General features: G+C 53.1%; 1 protein-coding gene across 2 annotated transcripts in view; it reads right to left on the bottom strand.

The window, feature by feature from the left end:
• SYMPK (symplekin scaffold protein) overlaps positions 1 to 18,987 on the bottom strand; it is a 40,944-nt gene that overhangs the window by 3,619 nt on the left and 18,338 nt on the right. For both annotated transcript variants that reach the window (XM_005664608.4, XM_084961209.1), the window contains exons 10-22: positions 16,165 to 16,319; positions 15,325 to 15,475; positions 13,989 to 14,193; positions 12,035 to 12,185; positions 10,088 to 10,323; positions 9,010 to 9,091; positions 8,725 to 8,838; positions 7,599 to 7,746; positions 6,486 to 6,646; positions 4,681 to 4,789; positions 4,228 to 4,328; positions 3,533 to 3,623; positions 2,293 to 2,394 (exon numbers count right to left, since the gene is read on the bottom strand). In XM_005664608.4, the coding sequence (XP_005664665.2) occupies positions 2,293 to 2,394; positions 3,533 to 3,623; positions 4,228 to 4,328; positions 4,681 to 4,789; positions 6,486 to 6,646; positions 7,599 to 7,746; positions 8,725 to 8,838; positions 9,010 to 9,091; positions 10,088 to 10,323; positions 12,035 to 12,185; positions 13,989 to 14,193; positions 15,325 to 15,475; positions 16,165 to 16,319 (1,806 nt within the window). The remainder of the gene's footprint in view (positions 1 to 2,292; positions 2,395 to 3,532; positions 3,624 to 4,227; positions 4,329 to 4,680; positions 4,790 to 6,485; positions 6,647 to 7,598; positions 7,747 to 8,724; positions 8,839 to 9,009; positions 9,092 to 10,087; positions 10,324 to 12,034; positions 12,186 to 13,988; positions 14,194 to 15,324; positions 15,476 to 16,164; positions 16,320 to 18,987) is intronic.

Below are 18,987 nucleotides of genomic sequence, written 5' to 3' on the forward strand. Positions count from 1 at the left end.
AGGTCCTTCAAGAGAGCAGGTCCTCAACTGTGGCCTGTGACAGAGCCCGGGTATGGACGGAGCCCACATGGCATAGGCTGACCTTGTCTCCTGACCAGGCCCCCTCCCCAAACCACCAGACCCAGCCAGGGTCAGCTCTTTAGTTCCAGAACCAGGCCGTGCTAACAAAGCTCCTGGCCTCTGCAAGCGTTCTTCCTTCTCTGGGATCATCTTCTCACCTGCTACCTCACCCCTGCTCAGCCTTCTGTGGTCTCAGCTCAGGTGCCCCCCTCTTCCAGGAAGCCCTTAATGTCCCACACAAAGGAGGGCCAGGTGGCCCCTCTGTCCCAGCCCTGTTTGCTCTGGACTGTTACTCTAGGGATGGCCTGTAAGCCCCAGGAGGGCAGGGCTGTCTCCGCCCCTGCCATGTCCTCAGCACCGCCCAGCACAGGGCTGAGCAGAGGAGCTCAGTGGGTCTCCTTAACTGCTGGACCAGTCCGATGGACAGGTCTAGTCATACAAAGACTCCCCAGAGACAGGGTGGCACACCAGCGCGGGGAGTGAATGCCAGGAATGACTGCTTATACCGTTAGGTACAGGGGATTCCACCGGGCCCCAAAACAGGCCACTAATGCAACCATAAAAAGGACAGGAGCCTGAGCAGAGAAGCACTCTCGGAAAAGACAGGATTGTTGTGGCCAGACAGCTGGTCAGGAGGCCAGCTGAAGGGTGGCTGAGAGCTCGGCAATAGAGAGGCTCTGTGTGGGCCTGGGTTTGTAGGAAGAAACAAGTGGCATTCTAAAGGCCAGGCCTTGCTGACATCTCCAGGCATCTGCGCACTGGCTGGGTGTGTGACCTGGGTGTAAGGCCTTTTTTCTCCCTGGGCCTTGGTTCTCGTGTAGATCAGGGACTAAATCTGGGTCCATGTATGGGCTTTAGTGGGAGTGAGGGGCCAGGGCCTACATGGTACAGCTCATCTCTTGACCAGGTCCCCTCCCCCCAATACCAGATCCAGCTGGGGTCAGCTCTGCAGTTCCAGAACTAGGCCACGCTAGCATCATCTGCATCACCTCAAATTGTACACAAAGCCATGTGAGTCTCCTGTCCCTGGGAACGCGTTCGTAACCTTCCTGAGGTCACCTGAGGGGCCAGGGCACGTAAAAGACCACTCCTGGAGTCTCAGCTTGGAGCCCCTTTTCACTTCACTGCTTCCACTAGAGGCCTTGGTTCCTTTTTAGCTGCATGTGGGTTTCAAGTTTTCATATGCTCCTCCCTTGACCTCTAAGTTTCTGAAAGCATTTGCTGAGGAAGACTGGGACAAAAGTCACTGAGGAAGCTACCTTGGGCTGGACATGAAGCAAGGGGCAAGGAGGGAAACCCCTCCCCGCTTCTGAAGGAGAGAGGCGGAAGCAAAGGACAGTTGTCTTCTGAGAACAGTGGGGACAGGAAGGGCTTCCACCTTGCGTGGGAAAGCATGGCTTCTGGATGAGAACCCCCCTTCAGGGAGGAAAGGGAGCGGGGAGCTGAGGGAGCTGAGGGAGCGAGATCTTCTCAAGGGAGGAGGCCCTGGGCCCCATGTGTGGGAGCAACCAGCAGAACTGGGATTCCAACTTAGGTCCACCTGACTGCAGATTCTGTTTTTGCTACTACACCTCTTAGCTTCTGTGTGGCCCGGAAAGTTACTTTACCTCTCTGGAACGTCCATTTTGTCTACAAAATGGAAGTCAGCATACTTACCAGGTAAAGAGTGGTGCAGATGGGCAGGCAGGCCCGTAAGGTGCTTAGGAAGGCCTGGCTCAGACTAAGTGCTAGGTAAGCAGTGACAGCAGCTATTATGAAACTGCTAACTGTGGTGAGGTTGTCAGGTTGTCCACAACTCCCTCGCCGTGGAGGCTCACTCTCCTGTCTCAAGCGGAGCCCAGACTAGACTCCTGGTCCAACAACCGCCCTGGCGCACTGCGTCTGCTCTGCTGGCTGCGCCTCTGCCCAGCTCAGCCAAGGCTCTGCTTCCTTCATTCCTCAGGCTGGGGCTGAGGAAAGAGCCCCCACCCGCCCCTTTCTTGATGACTACTCTGCGTCAGTGCACGGCAGGTGCATCACTTCCTTGGAGGGAGGGACGGAGAGAAGAGGGAAGGAAGGACAGGAGGAGGGAGGGCAAGGAGCAAGGGTAGGTGTCCGGAGCTCTGCGATGGGGCTGCAGGTGGCACAGTCTCCGATTTGGCAGATTCCAGCAGGGGCACGTGGGTGACAGGTTCTTCCCCAGGTCCACGGAGGCCAGGCTACTTGGGGGGTGGGGTGGGGGAAGCGCCTCACCTTTGATGATGGACTTCATGTCACACTTCGCCGAGTCGATGTTGTGTAATGCGATGAGAAGTTCTCCTGGGTTCAGGGGGGACAAGGCCGAGTTCCCTTCACCTGCAACAGGTAGGCGTGGGGGGAGGAGGAGACAGTGTGGAGGCCTAAGAGATGGGTCCCAGGCCCCTGGACTGGGGGAGTGGCAAATGAAGACAGGGTGGCCTCTGGGATTCGGGGTACAAGGGGCTAGAGCAGTAGAAGAAAGACACACAAAAGGGGGGCCTGAATGAAGCAGCAGCTGGAAAGCTGTCCTTCGCAACCAGAGGCCCCCCCTCCTCCCCAGCATGGGGTTCCCACCTCCATTAGGGCAACATCTGGGTGATTCGGCTGCTCTTTCCACCACCGGCCCAGGCTGTACACCCTAGCGTAGCACAGATGCTCAGGAGAATTTGCTGGATAGGACAGGCTGGGGCCAGGAGCAGACTTGCAAACAGTGCTTAGGCTAAAAGCTACGGCAGAGGAGGCTGGGGGAGATGGAATTCTTCTGGTGTTGTTTTGAGGGTCCCAGATGTGTACGGGGCGTGTGTGTGTGTGTGTGTGTGTTAAAATCACCAGATTATGTGGAACACACAGCCTCCACACTCCCTAGCTCTACGGGGCATGTGTGTGTGTGTGTGTGTGTGTGTGTGTGTGTGTGTGTGTTAAAATCACCAGATTATGTGGAACACACAGCCTCCACACTCCCTAGCTCTACCCTATGCCACTTGGTAGGCTTTCAAAGTGGAAAGTTTCTCTCTTTTCGACCAGGTCAAACAAAAGCCCCCTCACTCACAGCGGGAGGGGTTCGGGCAAGAACTGAGCAAAGGCAGGAGTGGAGCCCATGCCTGGGGGAGAGTGGAGAGTAGCTGGGTCCCAGAAAAGAAGACCCTTAAGTCAGACCTCAGTTCCACAATTCTGCTCCTGTTGTGGAAGAAACCATGGTCCATATATCACAGGAGGGTGGCAGGGAGCTTTGGGACAGATGCTCAGACGTCGCCAAGTCGGGATGGTAGCCCCAGAGAGCATGAAGAGCACCCCCTTCCTCTCTTAAGGTGGCACCCTCCCCACCCTCATTCTACATCTCACCTCCGTGACCCCCTCCTCCTGCCAGCTGGGGTGGTGTCTCCTGGGGGAGCAGGGGGCACAGGGAGCCAAGGAGGAGGGAAACCGAGGGCCGGGCTGAGCTGGGCCCTGGTAGGGAGGAAAGCACACCACCTACCATGCTGCGTGCCCAGCAGGCGGTTGAAGACCTCTTTCACCACTATGGGGTTGAGTTTGATGAGCTTTGGCAGGGCCTGGATCACTTCTTTCTACAAGAGAAGGCAAGGGAGGCAGGTTGGACATGCCCCACCGTCACCCCCACCTCTCCGAGCCCCCTACTGCTGGCCCTGGGGAGGTGAGGGGCGAGCTCCGGCCCCACCACGCCACTCCAACGCTTTCTTCCTCACTCCCTCTGGTCCCCCAAGACTGAGCTTCCCAATTCACTGGGCCTGACTCAGCCCCAGCCTCACCACCCCCAACCTCGGCCCCCTGGGCCAGCTCCAGGACACACCCTGCAAGCGGAGGAGATGGAGGCTTGCCCGAGGTCCCGTGGTCTGTTAAGAACAAGACCTGGGCAGGGGAAGCACGTGCTCAAGGACAGTGCCGCTTCTGTGGTTTCATTTAGGCCTCAGGATAATAATCTGTGTGTGTGGAGGGTGGGGTGGATCTCTGGGATACTTGTCAGAGGAAGGAACCCTGCTCAGAGAGGGAGTGGCTTGCCTGACGTCAGAGGATGTCGAAGCGGAACAGAGACTGAGCCAGACAAGCCCCAGAATATGCTCACCAGCATCTGCCATGGGCACCTGGGTGCCTACCTCCTCCCTGTGCCTGCCCTGCCCTGTCAGTAGGGCGCCCAGGAAGGCAGCTCCGTACCTTTTCCAGCCCATTAAGCACAGGGATGAGGAAGCGGACGTCGGGCAGTCGCTTGTGGTAGAGATCCCGGACCCGCTTCACCAGCTCTGGGGAGGGTGGGACTGCAGGCAGAAGAGTAAGGAGGAGGCCCGGGTGTTGGGGGCAGTGGGGAGGGTGAGCACCGAGGAGGAGGAGGAGGAAGAGGAGGAGGAGGAGGAGGAGGAGGAGGAAGGCTGGTGGGTGTGGGGGGAGGGACAACTCCCTTTCAGAGCAGAAATCCTTGGCCCTCGGTTTCTCAAGTGCCTTTAGCCAAACACTGCTCCAGATGGAAAGGCTGCGGCCCAAGGATGGGAAGAGACTCAGGAGAGGTCCCACCATCTGGGGACCCAGCAGCTCTGATCCCCAGGTCCTGGGAAGGGGAAGTGGGGAAGACCTGGGTGATGGAAGGATGATACATGGGGCCCCAGGGGGCACCTTTGTCTGTGAGGCTGTGCAGACATCGTGTGACCAGCGTCTCTGCCCCCTTGGGACAGTTTTCCACCAGCAGGAGCAGCTCTGGCGAGTTCATGCCCATTCCTCGGATCTAGGGGTAGAGAGAGGGATGATAGGAAGGCCTGGGGAGGGGGCTGCACAATGTGAGGACAAGGGTCTGTGGGTGAGAGCTCGGGTAGGCCTAGGTGTCGGGGCAGGGAGGCTGGGGAAATGCTGAGACCCTGCAGTAAGAACTGATAAGAGAAGATCCTAAAAGTTCTCATCATGGCGCTCCCGTTGTGGCTCAGAGGAAATTAATCTGACTGGTACCCATGAGCAGGTTTGAACCCCGGGCTCACTCAATGAGTCAAGGATACAGTGTTGCCGTGAGCTGTGGTGTAGGTGGCAGATGCATCTCTGATTCGAACCCTGGCCTGGGAACCTCCACGCGCTGTGGGTGCAGCCCTAAAAAGACAAAAAAAAAAAAAGTTCTTATCGCTAGAAAAAAAAAATCATCAACTATGTAAGGTGGTTAATGAAACTTACTATAATAGTCATTCACAATATCTGCATATATCAAATCACTGTGTGGCATACTTTAACCCAGCGTTACATGTCAATTATATCTCAGTAAAACGGCGGTGGGGGGAAGAATAGGTGAAAGGTTCAGAGCAGTTGGGGGGAGGGCTGGACAGAAGCACCTTGGTCTCTTCCACCCAATCTCACTGGGGCACAGACCTCCTGCGGCTCTGAGCCTTCACCAGTGCTGCCCTCCTATTTGGCAGGCTGTGCCCTCTCCTAACCTGACCTTTAAGGCCCAACCTGTCCTTCAATTCCTCCATGAAGACTTTTCTGGCTTCTGCAGGCACCACTGACCCCTGGGCACGCCCTTCTGCAACTGCCAGGGCCCCTGCTTGGCTGCTGACTCAGACCAAGGTGTGACCTGCTGCTGCTTCTGCAGCCTCCCCCGCCCCGCAGCCAAACACACGGAGTGAAAGGCCAGGCTTCGAGGGTTCATGCCTTCCTCTGCCCAGTAAATCTTTACAAGTGGAACTGACAGTCACTGCCTTCGAGGAGCTCACAGTCCAGTGGGCTCACCTTCAAAATGGGGAGAAGAATCTGCTTCCTCCTCCAAAGGAGCCTAGTACCCCGATGTAACAGGTAAGGACACCCAGTGGATCTGGTTGGCAGGTATGTGGGAATTAACGTAGCACACTTTCTCCTTTTGTTTATGTTGGTAATTTTCAGTAATGTCAGGGACAGAGATAAAAAGAAATAGTTTTCAAATCCAGCTACAAACTGGAAGGACAGACATTCCGAATTGCAGAAGCCAGCCTGTGACTGAGTTGCTTCTCTTGGGAGTGACCCTGTGGCTTCAAGAGGAGTAGAAGGGACTTAAGCAATGACAACTGGAGCTTCCTGTCAGCAAGGCAGGGGAAGGACAGCTCATAAATGGCAACAGTGATGAGTCTGTAGGCATGAGTTCACAGAATCCCTCCAACAAGCTCGGGGGACTGAATTATCTTCCCTGTTTTTACTGAGGGTGCATGTCCACAGAGTGAGCAAGTGAGAGGCAGAAGGAGAGCCCAGGTCTGTCGGATCCTAGGCTTTTCACTCAGGGCAACCCTGCTGTCTTCTCCTGAGCAGACGGATGTGTGGGCCACCCGCAAGCCACAGAGCTGCTGGGCCTGGGGTGACAACCCTTAGAGCTTAGCAGACACCGAGGAGGAGCTATCGGGGGAAGGGCTGATTTGGGGGTTTAGCCCTGCCCATGCGTGGGCAGAGCCTGGTGGGCTCAGGGGCCTCACCGGCTGTTCGATGACCCTTAGCACAGTCCTCTTGATGTCGGCGATGGCCTCCGTGTATACGGCTGCCAGCTCGTGGATGAGCTTGTGGTTCTGAGGCAGGAGAGCCAGGTAGAGGTACAAACACTGCTTTACTGTCTCCTCGGTCCAGGGCGCTGCCACCTCTGGTAAGGCAGGAGGTGAAGATCAGGTGAGGCCTGCTCCCCTCCCACCCTCAGGGTCTGGTCCTTCTTGGGAGGCAGGCACAGGAGGGAGCTGAGCTGGGAAGCAAAAGTCCCCAGGGCAGGAAGCCTGTCCTCTAGGAGGTGGGGGTGGAAGCGGGACGGCTCCCCTTCCGCAAGTCTCGGCACTCAGTGCCCACCTTGTCTCCTCTGACCACCAGTCCACGAGGCAGCCAGAGAGATCTTCCTAAGTGCAGTTCTGACCCTGTCCCTCTCCTGTTCAGTGCTCCCACAACTGTCCTGTGCTCTCAGGACAAGCCCCCAGATCCTCGCCCTGCTCTACCTGACAGGTCCTGGTCAGGGCAGCCCTGCCTCTGGGGCCCTGCACTCTGGTCACACCCCACTTCAGACAGACCCCAAGGCCTCCACTTTGGAGCCTCTACACGTGCTGCTGTCACCAAGAACACTGCCGCCCAACTCCTCTTGTGGTGCCTCCTCATCCTCTGGGTCTCACACCCTCTGGGTTCCCAACACTCAGGCTGCTCCAGGGCTCCTGTGCTCCTAGAAGGCCCCGTGCTTCCTGCCACAGCCTCCAATTTATGGTCCATCCTCTTGGGGCCAGAGTCTCCCCATCTGGCACACGGAGGACCCAGAGCTCTGCTGAGTGAGTGGGCCTGATATGATCCTGCCTGGAGCTGCATCACTGGCAAGCTGTCCTTGTCCTCGGCTTTCACCCAGCTGTCCCCACACCTCCAGGACCCTCTCCCTGACCCATCAGGCTGGGCCAGGCACCCCCTCTGGGCTCCCACAGACCCCTGATTTTGCCACCCAAAGCCTGCTTGTTTCGGTTACTGCTGTCTAGCTGTCTTCTCTAGCAGGCTCTGACCCCAGGGCCCAGTCCAGAGCCTGGGACGCAGCAGGTGCTCAACACACCCCTGAAGAACCTGTACCAAACCTGTGTCTTTGTCGGCTCCAAACAGCACAGATGGTGGGTTGGGGTGGACCAAGAGCTGCAGGTAGTTGAGGGCAAACTTCTCCACATACTCTCGCAGCTGCTCCTTCTCGTACATGCGCTTGATGAACAGCAAGGCTTGGGAACGTACCTGAGGAGAGAGGAGGGCAAGGTGGTGGAGGGGGCAACAGCTGTCCTGAGCTTGGCAGCCAGTGTGAAAACAAGCCCAAGTCTGAGGAAGGCCTGGCCTAGCTGAGTTACCTGTGCCCAAGACTGGCTTGGGAGGGAGGTTTCCTGGCCCAGCTGAGGGCCCTGCATCACCTCGCCATCTACTTGCCTGGCTCCATTCTTATCACGTCTGGCCCTGCTTGCCCTGCTCCAACCAGGAGCTTTCCTCAGTTCCTCACAAGTGGCGGCCTTCTCCCTGGCACTGAGACTTGGCACACAAAGTTCCCACTGCCTGGACTGCCTGTCGCTGGCTATATCCTGCTGGGAGCCAAGAGGACAGAGCCTGGTCTGGGGCATTGCTTTGTTCCCAGCAGCACCCCAGGGCCGAGCCAGAGTGTGCAGTCAGGGTCTGCTGAATGAACGGACACAAGACACCAGAAAGGAGCGGGTTGAAGGCAGGAGCAGGGATGGTCGCGGGCCCTCTCCATCACACCGAGGCACATCTGACCAGGGCGCAGCCATCTACTCCTACTGCAGGTCTTGGCTCACACGTCCCGACTCCGGGAGGCTTCCTTAAACCACCCCCTCCCCAACCCCCTCGCCAGGGCTTTGCAGTCACACACTACTCCACTCCTGGCACTGAACACATGGTGTCTGCTGGTAGGTCACACTGGCTCCTCCCAGGTCCCAGCACAGTGGGGCCTTAAGAGGGGCGTACAACACAGGCAGAATAAGAGCGAGAACGGGCCTGCCCTGCTTGGGGTGTGAGTATATATATGTGTGTACCTTCTAAGCAGCTTCACGCCATCATAAATGGAAAAACCACCACCACCACCAAAAGACTGTTGTAAGATGCACATTAAGCCCAGAAAGTTTCAGGGGAGTGTGGAAAAGGCTGGGCTGGTTACTCGGGACAGAGGAAGGACTGAGTGGAGCACAGCACAGGGCGGTGGGGGATCACCTTGTCCTTCTCATGCGAGCTGAGGTCTAGCAGGACGTGCAGGTACTGGAACTGACGGGATGGGCGCTTGAAGATCAGGTCTCGAAGAGTGGACATGCCCAGGTAGGTGCGGCTCTGCGGCAGGAAGGAGGGGAACCAGAGCTCAAGGCCCCTGCAGGGCACCACTGGGAGGTCTCCCCTGCCTCAGCCAGACCTGGGACTGGACCAGAGCATCCGGTCCCTCCCAGAACCCCCTGCCTGTACCATGATGCTCGGAGTGGCGGGAGATCTGCCGCCTGTCCTCACCTCATCCTCACAGTACTTGCGAATCACCTCCAGGGCACTCTCCGTGATGAGTGGCGCCTCCAGCACGACCTTGGTGAAGATCCTGCCAGAGAGGGGGGGTAGGGAACGGCTGGCTTCCCTATCCTGCTGATCATAGCTCAGAACTGAAAGTGCCCCCCTCCAACAGCTTGCTCAACCCCCTGGATACAGAGCTCTGGAAGCAACAGAGCAGGGTTCAGACACTGCCAGGTGGGTGTCCTGGGCAGAGACGACCTCTTGGAAACTCAGTTGCTCCCATTTTTCAAATGGAGATTCCTAGCTTGTTTAATATAGCAATGGGAGGGGATGACGGGAGGCTGTTCTTTGAGATGTGGTGACCAGAAAAGGCTGCTTGGAGATAACAGTTGTCAATGCTGGCAAAGGAGAAAGAGCCAGCCACGGAAGAAGTAGGGGGAGAGCATTCCAGGTAGAGCAGAGTGAGTCTATCAGAGGAACAGGAGACTGAAGGCCAGCGAGCTAAAGTTCGGGGGCAGTGAAATGCAGGGAGGCAAAAAAGAGGCTGAAGAGGTTGGCGTGGACTGGATTATACACGGTCTCATAGGACACAGTAAGGAGGTGCATTTTAGCTGAGGACAATGGAAGGTTTTTAGTGGGGAAATAACAAGACACGGTTTACATTTATAAAGTGTCACCTGAGCTGCTATGTGGAGAATGAATAAGCTGGAAATCCAGGACACGGAGGAAGCTACAGAACCGATGTGGGCAAGAGGTGGGGATGGTGAGAAGTCAACCTCGGGAACCAGCCTCCAAAGCAGACGCTGTTACTCGTCATGTATTATATGAGAAAATGGAGGCTCAGAGGGTAAGTGACACAGGTCAGAGAGCAAGCAGCAGAGCCAGAGAACAAGCCCGGGGCACAGGGCTCCAAGCCTGCACGGAAGCAACCTTGTCCGTGCAGACAGTGGGGAGAAGAGGGAGAAAAGGGATGCACACGCGGAGGAACAATCTGGGTGCTGATGAAGAGGGAGGGGGTCAGAAACCAGAACGGAAAGGCAGGGCACAGGACGGGGGACGGGAGTGCACAGGGCCGCCCCCTCACCCATCCTTCTGGTCTGGCTTCTCCTGCAGGCCGGAGAGCAGGCGGATAAGGCAGTCCTCATACTTGTCCAGGGTGCCCGCAGCACCGGCTGCTAGGTAGGCATTGTACTCCTGGTAGAGCCAGGCGAAGGCCAGGTCCAGGCGGGCCCGTACATCCTCCAGGATGAAGGACAGGACCTCGGCCTTCAGGCCCGAGTCAAACTGGGTCACCAGGCTGGCCAGGATCTTGATGCGCACCTGCCAGGAGAGCAAGTGTGTGTGTGGGTATGGGGGTGGGCACCCCAGGTACCCCACAAGTGAGCCTTGCAACTCCTACTCAGCCTCAAGGACTCCTAGTGCAGACCCAGTGCTGAGTGAGGAAGGAAAGCTGAAGAACCTCATTCTCAGTAGGTCTCATGTATGGAAGAAAAAAATGAAAAGGAAGGAAAAAAAGTCAATCATCAGAATAAAACTAGGAAAAATATCTAGGCATAATATCTAAATTATAAATATCTGAAATAAAAATTATAAATATCTGAACTATAAATATCTAGATTTCTAGAACTAACATCTACATACTTAAGATCTTGAAGGATTCCCCTAATCTGTACATTCGTCACCTCTGCGGAAGGAAGACGGCATATAAGTGGGGGCCAAAGATGATGTCTGATATCTCTATGGCCTGAAAAAAATATTTTGTAACAGAGAGAGTATGTCTACTCTTTGGTTAATTAAAAATAAACTTCAGGGGAGTTTCCATCGTGGCACAGTGGTTAACGAATCCGACTAGGAACCATGAGGTTTCGGGTTTGATCCCTGCCCTAGCTCAGTGGGTTAAGGATCCGGCATTGCTGTGAGCTGTGGTGTAGGTCGCAGACGCGGCTCGGATCCCACGTTGCTGTGGCTGTGGCGTAGGCTGGCAGCTACAGCTCCGATCGTCCCATATGCTGTGGGAGAGGCCCAAGAAAAGGCAAAAAGACAAAAAAAAAAAAAAAAAAAAAAAAAGCAAAACAAACAAAAGAAAACTTCAGGGAATTCCTGTTGTGGTGCAGCGGAAACAAACCTGACTAGGAACCATGAGGTTGTGGGTTCAATCCCTGGCCTTGCTCAGTGGGTTGAGTGGTGTAGGTCACAGACAAGGCTTGGATCCTGCATTGTTGTGGCTCTGGCGTAGGCCAGCAGCTGTAGCTCTGATTGGACCTCTCGCCTGGGAACCACCATATACTGCGGGTGTGGCCCTAAAAAGAGAAAAAGACAAAGAAAGAAATAAACTTCAAAAAATATAGAAAAAGTTGCTTGACTGAGGTTATAATGCCAGAGGGTGGCAGAATCAGATTCAGAGCAGGGGTATACGAAGCGACAGGGCAAGAACAAGAATACTGTTTTTTTTCCTTTTTGTTGGTTTTTTTTTTTTTGTCTTTTTGTTTTTTTAGGGCTGCACCCATGGAGGTTCCCAGGTTAGGGGCTGAATCAGAGCTGTGGCTGCCTGGCCTACACCACAGCCACAGCAACTCGAGAACCAAGCCGAGTCTGTGACCTACAACACAGTTCACAGCAATGCCAGATCCTTAACCCACTGAGCGAGGCCTGGGATCGAACCCACAACCTCATGGTTCCTAGTTGGATTTGTTTCTGCTGCGCCACAACGGGAACTCCAAGAACAACACTGTTAACCACAGGAAGGAAGCAGGAGGCAGCCCGCACTCACAGGACTCTTCCTTGAAGCTGCCCTGTGCTGAGCAAGAGCACATGCGTGTGCACAGCTTTCTTCCTCCTGGTCACCTGTGTGGAGCTGCTGCTCTCTGATTTATGGAGGACAGAGTGAGGCCTGAAGAAGTGGCTGGCGAGCGGCAGAGCTGGGATCTAGAGCCAGGCAGGGTTGACCCCAGGGCCCGTCTCTCCGCTGGGGTGCGAGGTAGACTCTTGGGGAGAGGGATTGGAAGGAGGGGCTCCAGGGACAGGGGCACACCTGGGCCGCCCCGCTGCAGGCCACGGCCTTCTCAGCCCGCAGGATCCGCTTCACAGCACCCAGCTTCATGGCCTCAACCTGGGCATCCGTCAAGGGCTTCAGCACATCACACAGGCGGAAGATTTTCTTGCGCCCACCAGCACCCGCCAGCCTACAAGGGAGAGAAGGGACAAGGACACGGTGACTCAGACTTGGAACTCCTGTTCTGGAGCCCAGACCCACAGAGTGACTCTCTCAGCCCATGCCACACAAGACACCCTCCGCCCCCTCTCCCCTCCCAAGCTGTCTCTCTGACTCCTCTGTGACTCTGAAGCTCGGCAGGGTAGAGGGTAACAAGAAGGAAGAAAATGCTATTTTGGTTTTGTGAACAGTATTTCAGGAAAGGCTTCTATAAGGAGCAGACAACAGGTGACTGGAGATGTGAATGAAGTGAGGGAATAAGATCCGCAAATATCTGGGGGATGAGCATTCAAGGCAGAGGGAACAGGTGGTGCAAAGGCCTTCAACAGCAGAGACCTGCTGCTTGGCTGTTCAAGAAATACCAAGAGGCTGAGGTGGCTGGAGGAGGGAGGAAGGGACACAGAGAGCCTGGAGGGGCAGCAGATCAGGCATGGCCCTGTTAGCAGGCCTTGGCTGGCGACAGGGTGGAACAGGCTGGATCCTGTGGTCTGTAAGGCAGGTGAGTATAAGGATAAGGATGTCGACAACAAGCAGCACTTCCCACAGGCTGAGGGCTTTACATCGTTATCACTGCCCACCCTACCAACAGTCAGCAAACTGAATCATCCAACCACCAGTGGGAACTCCTCAAATTCTACCCCACCCTTAGAGAGAGATACTATCGTTCCAATTTTTCTTTTTTTCTTTTTTCTTTTGGTCTTTTGAGGGCCGCACCCATGGCATATGGAGGGTCCCAGGCTAGGGATTGAATCAGAGCTGTAGCCACTGGCCTATGCCACAGCCACAGCAACGCCAGACCTGAGCCACGTCTGTGATCTATGCCACAACTCACGGCAATGCCAGATCCTTAACCCACTGAGTGAGGCCAGGGATTGAACCTGCAACCTCATGGTTCCTAGTTGGATTTGTTTTTGCTGCGCCACGACGGGAACGCCCCAATTTTATTTTTAATGTTTTTTTTTTCTTTTTTTTTCCTCATTCCCAATATATGGAAGTTCCCAGGCCAGGGCTTGAGCCAAACCACAGCAGTGACCTAAGCCACATCAGGGACAATACTGGATCCTTAACTCACTGAGCCACAGTGGAACTCCTCCCCGTCCCAATTTTAGATATAAGTAAGGGAGTATTTTTATATAAAAGAAAACAATAGCTAGAGTTCCCACTGTGGCAGCACCTTGAGAATCTGACTGCAGTGGCTTGTGTCGCTGTAGAGACGTGGGCTCGATCCCCAGCCCGGGTCAGTGGGTTAAAGGACCCAGTGTTGCCGCAACTGTGGCGCAGGTCACAGCTGTGGCTCAGATTCAATCCCTGGCCTGGGAACTTTCATATGTCATGGCTGTGGCCAGAAAAAAAAGAAAGAGGAGTTCCCATCGTGGCACAGTGGTTAAAGAATCCGACTAAGAACGATGAGGTTGTGGGTTCAGTCCCTGGCCTTGCTCAGTGGGTTAAAGGATCTGGTGTTGTGGTGAGCTGTGGTGTAGGCCAGCGGCTACAGCTCCAATTAGACCCCTAGCCTGGGAACCTCCATATGCCGCGGGAGCGGCCCTAGAAAAGGCAAAAAACACAAAAATACAAAACAAAACCAAAATTTCACAAAAAAAAAAAAAAGAAAGAAAGAAAGAAAACAATAGGTAGGGCTTAGTGGGTATGGCGCTGACTGGGGAATAAGAGACCCTCATCCAGACCAAACTCTGTTTATCTGTCTTGGCCACAAACACACGCACACCAAGAACCAGGCCCCCGGTCCTGCACCAGCACCTGTGAGGGGACTCACCGGGGCTGCGTGACAGGGATGATGGGCTCTGGCCTCCTCTTGGCCTGGGGTGCCTCCTCCTCCAGGGTGGACATGGAGCTCAGGGAGCCCACGACTGAGATGGCCTGGCCCTGGGCTGAGAGGCGCCGCTTGATCAGGACACTCTCCGGCTTCACCACCTTCTCCTCCTTGGGCTCCTCCTTGCACTGTTTGGTCTGCTCCACGCCTGAGGGCAAGGCAGCAAAGAGGCTCTTGTCAGACCCACCTCCTCTCTTTCAAGGACCTCCTGTCTGCCAGGCTCCATTCTAAGCCGTGTATCCACAAAACTCATTTAAATCTGCAAAAGGCCTTTTTGGACAGGTACTTTTTTCATCCCCATTTTGTAATGTTAACAACTGAGGCTCAAACTAGAAATGCCATTCCCCACTGGAGGGAGCAGCAAATGGTACCGCCACTTCGGAAAGCTGATAAGCAGTGTCTAATCGCACTGAACATACACAAACTCAAGCCAACAATTTCACTCCTTGGTATATACTCAAGATAAATGAGGGCATGTGTGCGTCAAAACACTTGTACACAAATGATCACAGTAACTTTATTCACAAAGGCCAAACCTGTAAATATTCCACAGGTCCATTCACAGAGGGGTGTGGATAAACAAATGGTGGCCGATTCACATGATGGAATATCATTGAGAAATTTTATTTATTTATTTTTTGTCTTTTTGCTATTTCTTGGGCCGCTCCCGCGGCATATGGAGGTTCCCAGACTAGGGGTCGAATTGGAGCTGTAGCCACCGGCCTACGCCAGAGCCATAGCAATGCGGGAACTGAGCCTCATCTGCGACCTACACCACAGCTCACAGTAACACTGGATCGTTAACCCACTGAGCAAGGGCAGGGACAGAACCCGCAACCTCATGGTTGCCAGTCAGATTCGTTAACCACTGCGCCACGACGGGAACTCCTCATTGAGAAATTTTAAAAACTACTGGCTCACACACCAACTTGGATGAACCTCAAAAACTTAATGCTGAACAAAAGAAGCCAGACTTTAGGATCCTAGTTATATGATGCTCAAGACTAGGAAAAACTAACTAGTGTTTGTCTCTGCAGGGCTAATGCCATGAGTAGCCAGTGAGTGGCTGAGGTAGTCTGGTTTGCCTTAGACCTCAAACCCAGGTCTGTTGGATTCCAAATATTGAGTACTCACGATATCTACGGGACCTGTAATTATTTACACCTAAGATCTCATGTGATTTTCATTTGTACCACTACAAAGAGGTGCTCTTTCAGCAAGGAGAACCCAGTGACCACAGTACCAACCCCTGACCCAAGTCAGCCCATGTGACACTCACCTGGCCCTAGTCCTGCAGCTGTCATCTGTGTGGCCATGAGTCGAGCCAGGTGCTTGATCTGGGCTTCAGTGCCTGCTGACTCCACTGGGGTGTAGATGGCTTGGAAGGAAGCGGGCATGGCCTCAGGCAGGTACACCATGCTGATGAGGACCTGCAAGATGCCCAGGAAGAGGAGCCGTCCCTTACTCACTGACACAATCACGTCCGTTCCATACCCAGGCCGAGTGGGGAAGCACCAAAGATGAGGTATATGCTCAAGACAGACTAAGCCCCCCGGAGCCTCTCAGCAGAGGGAGAGCTGAGCATGGGCAGAGGCAATCCCCATGAGCACCCAACAGAAAGGTATCCAAGCTGCTACAACCAGAGGGCTGAAGTGAGACCTCCCCACACCCCTCCAACCCACACATCAATTCAAACCAGTGGATTTTCACTTTGGAGCAGGACATCTTTGAAAATCCGAACAAAACACTGACCATCCCACCCCAGCAATGGGTAAATAAGTCATGGGGTTCACTCTCCAGTTAACAGACCCTCCCTGCAAAGAAGACCAGAGAGAGTGAGAATGAGTGAGTCTGGAGGGAGACTCAGAAGACCCACAGAGGGATTATTTGGAAGGGGGGTGACAAGTGACATCCTGAAGGAGTAAATATCATCCAAGAAGAGGTCCATCCAGGGTGAGGAGGGACCCCTGGATGACACGCTCCCAACCCTGAGAACAGAAAAGTGTGTCAGGTCTGGTGTCATCTGGAAGAGGTGGGCCGGGTGGAGTGGAGGGGCAGGGAAAAGACTAGAGACCTTTCCTCCCTGCCTCGTGGGAAATGGCCCCCCAACCATCCTCACCAGATTAGCCACGTTGTCAGGTGTCAGCAGAGGCTGTAGGAAATCGGCTGTGATATCTGTATCTGACTGGCCTGAGATCTGCGCTGAGGCCTTCGAGGTCCCTGAGGGGCCCGGCTCCAAGTCCTTGTCCTCGTCGTCTTCTCCCAGGTTGGGCTCTGGGATAAAGAAGGAGACTAGATGCTGGCTCTAGAGAGAGCAGGAGGCCCTCCCTTCCTCCAGCCTCAACAAATAGGTGTAGGGCAGCAGGTGAAGATCTTTGTGCCATATGAGCCTAGGAACTACCTGCCTCTCTCAAGGCCTTAGTTCTCCTTTGGGAAACGGGACCTGCTTAGCCCATCACACTAGGCTCCAAAAAGACAAAAAGTTGAACTAATAATTTCATAGAGTTTTATTATTATTATTATTATTATATTTTTTTAGGATCGCATCCTCAGCATATGGAGGTTCCCAGGCTAGCGGTTGAATCAGAGTGTAGCCGCAGGCCTACACCACAGCCACGGCAATGTCAGATCTAAGCCACCTCTACAACCTACACCACAGCTCACAGCAACGCCAGATCCCTAACCCACTGAGCGAGGCCAGGGATCGAACCTGTGTTCTCATGGTTCCTAGTCAGATTCATTTCTGATGCACCACAACGAGAACTCCTATTATATCCAAACATCTATCTTTGAAATAGTGCTCAACCTCACCAGGAATCAGGAAAATGTAAAGCATCCTAAATAAGTTAGCAAGCATGCCTATATGATTTACAAAAAATAGAAAGGTTGGTAGTGACAGTTTTTAGAAGGGGTGTAAACTGGAAATATAAGCTGGTATAGCCATGTGGAAGGGCAGTTTGACAGTAGGTCAAAATTTTAAATGTGCACACTTCTTTGACACAGCAATCCCACTTTTAGTTATCTATCCTAAAAACTTAATCACAGATATAGCTAAGGTAAAATGGACAGAGAATTTACTGCGACAATGACGCCACAGATATATGGCACACAATTTCCAACAGTAACAGGCTGGTGAAATACAAGTACAGCAGTTCTAACTCAAGGGAAAAAACTAATAAAATGAAAATTAGAGAAATAGCCTTATGTGCAAAGATGGTCCTTGAAGCTGTATTTATAAAAGTGGAAAAGCTGGAATGTTCAATAGAGTGCTGAGTTAAATAGATTAAGGCAAAAATAAGATGAAATGCTAAGCAGTCTCTTAAAAAACATAGTGACATGAGTTCCCGTTGTGGCTCAGTCCGCCTAGGAACCATGAGGTTGCGGGTTCAATCCCTGCTCTTGCTCAGTGGGTGAAGGATCTGGCGTTGCCGTGAGCTGTGGTGTAGGTCACAGACGCAGCTCAGATCCCGCGTTGCTGTGGCTCTGGTGTAGGCAGGTGGCTACAGCTCTGATTAGACCCTTAGCCTGGCAACCTCCATATGCTACGAGAGCTGCTCAAGAAAAGGCAAAAAGACAAAAAAAAAAAAAAAAAAAAAAAAAAAAAGATTGTGACAAAGAGCTGATGCCCTGCAGTAACCAAGGGCATATACAATTCAAGTACAAAATGCTGAACAACTTGATAGAATGGAGACTTCACAAAAATTCAAATAGCTAATAAATGTAAAACAATGTGCATCCCCCAACCCCAATAAATGCAAGACAACAAATCTAAACCTAGGACGCCGGAGTTCCCGTCTTGGCGCAGAGGAAACGAATCCGACTAGGAACCATGAGGTTGCAGGTTCAATCCCTGGCCTCGCTCCATGGGTTAAGGATCTGGCGTTGCCGTGAACTGTGGTGTAGGTCGCAGACTCAGCTTGGATCTGGCATTGCTATGGCTGCGGTGTAGGCCAGCAGCTACACCTCCGATTCAACCCCTAGCCTGGGAACCTCCACATGCCACAGGTGCAGCCATAAAAAGACAAAACAGACAAACAAACAAAAAAACCCAAAAACCTAGAACACCATTTATACCCAGAGGGTTTACAGAATGTCCAGAGCTGTTAAGAGTTGGGCAACTGGCACACACACTGCTGGGGGTGTATACCCCATTATAGCAATGGGCATATCTGGTGCTCAGATCTTGATTTCTGAAACTATTTCCTACTCAAAAGAAATCAGAGAAATAGCTGTTTGCAAGGCTGGGGTAATGAAAGCACAGGATGAGTCTAGGACATCTTGTTACACCAGAAAATCAGAAATGCTCAAAAAAACTTAAGGGATCTCATATATGAGCCAGCTCAATGCCCACACTGCTAAATATGAGACATTCTGAGCAACAAAATGAATAACAACAGTAATGGATTATAACCCAGAGAATAAATAAGAACCACAAGTCCACAATGATAATAAAGTAGAGAGAAGAGGAGTTCTCGCTGTGGTGAAAGGGAGTGGTGGCATCTCTGCAGCTAAGACAGATTGGATCCCTGGACTGGCACAGTGGGTTAAAAGATCCAGCGTTGGGAGTTCTCGCTGTGGCTCAAGGATAACGAACCCTACTAGTACCCATGAGGATGTGGGTTCAGTCCCTGGCCTCGCTCAGTGGGTTAAGGATCTGGCATTGCCATGAGCTGCAGTGTAGGTAGCAGACAAAAGTCCGATTTGACCCCTAGCCTGGGAACTTCCATATGCTGCAGGTCTGGACCTAAAAAGCAAAAAAAAAAAGATCCAGCATTGCCACAGCTGAAATTCCAGCCACAGGACAACCAAAAAAAAATTTTAATTAAAAAAAAAAAGTAGGAAGAAACAAAACCTCTTCCTTACAGTAAAATGCCAAGTAATAAATGTAGAAGGAAATTTTTAATAACTATTATAATAATAAGAGGCAGCAACAATCACCAAT

This window comes from Sus scrofa, chromosome 6 (genome assembly GCF_054392235.1).
Source record: "Sus scrofa isolate SSC_HxYL_T2T_F1_AM1 chromosome 6, Sscrofa_HxYL_maternal_Yorkshire_Landrace_v2.0, whole genome shotgun sequence".
Taxonomy (NCBI): Eukaryota; Metazoa; Chordata; class Mammalia; order Artiodactyla; family Suidae; genus Sus; species Sus scrofa.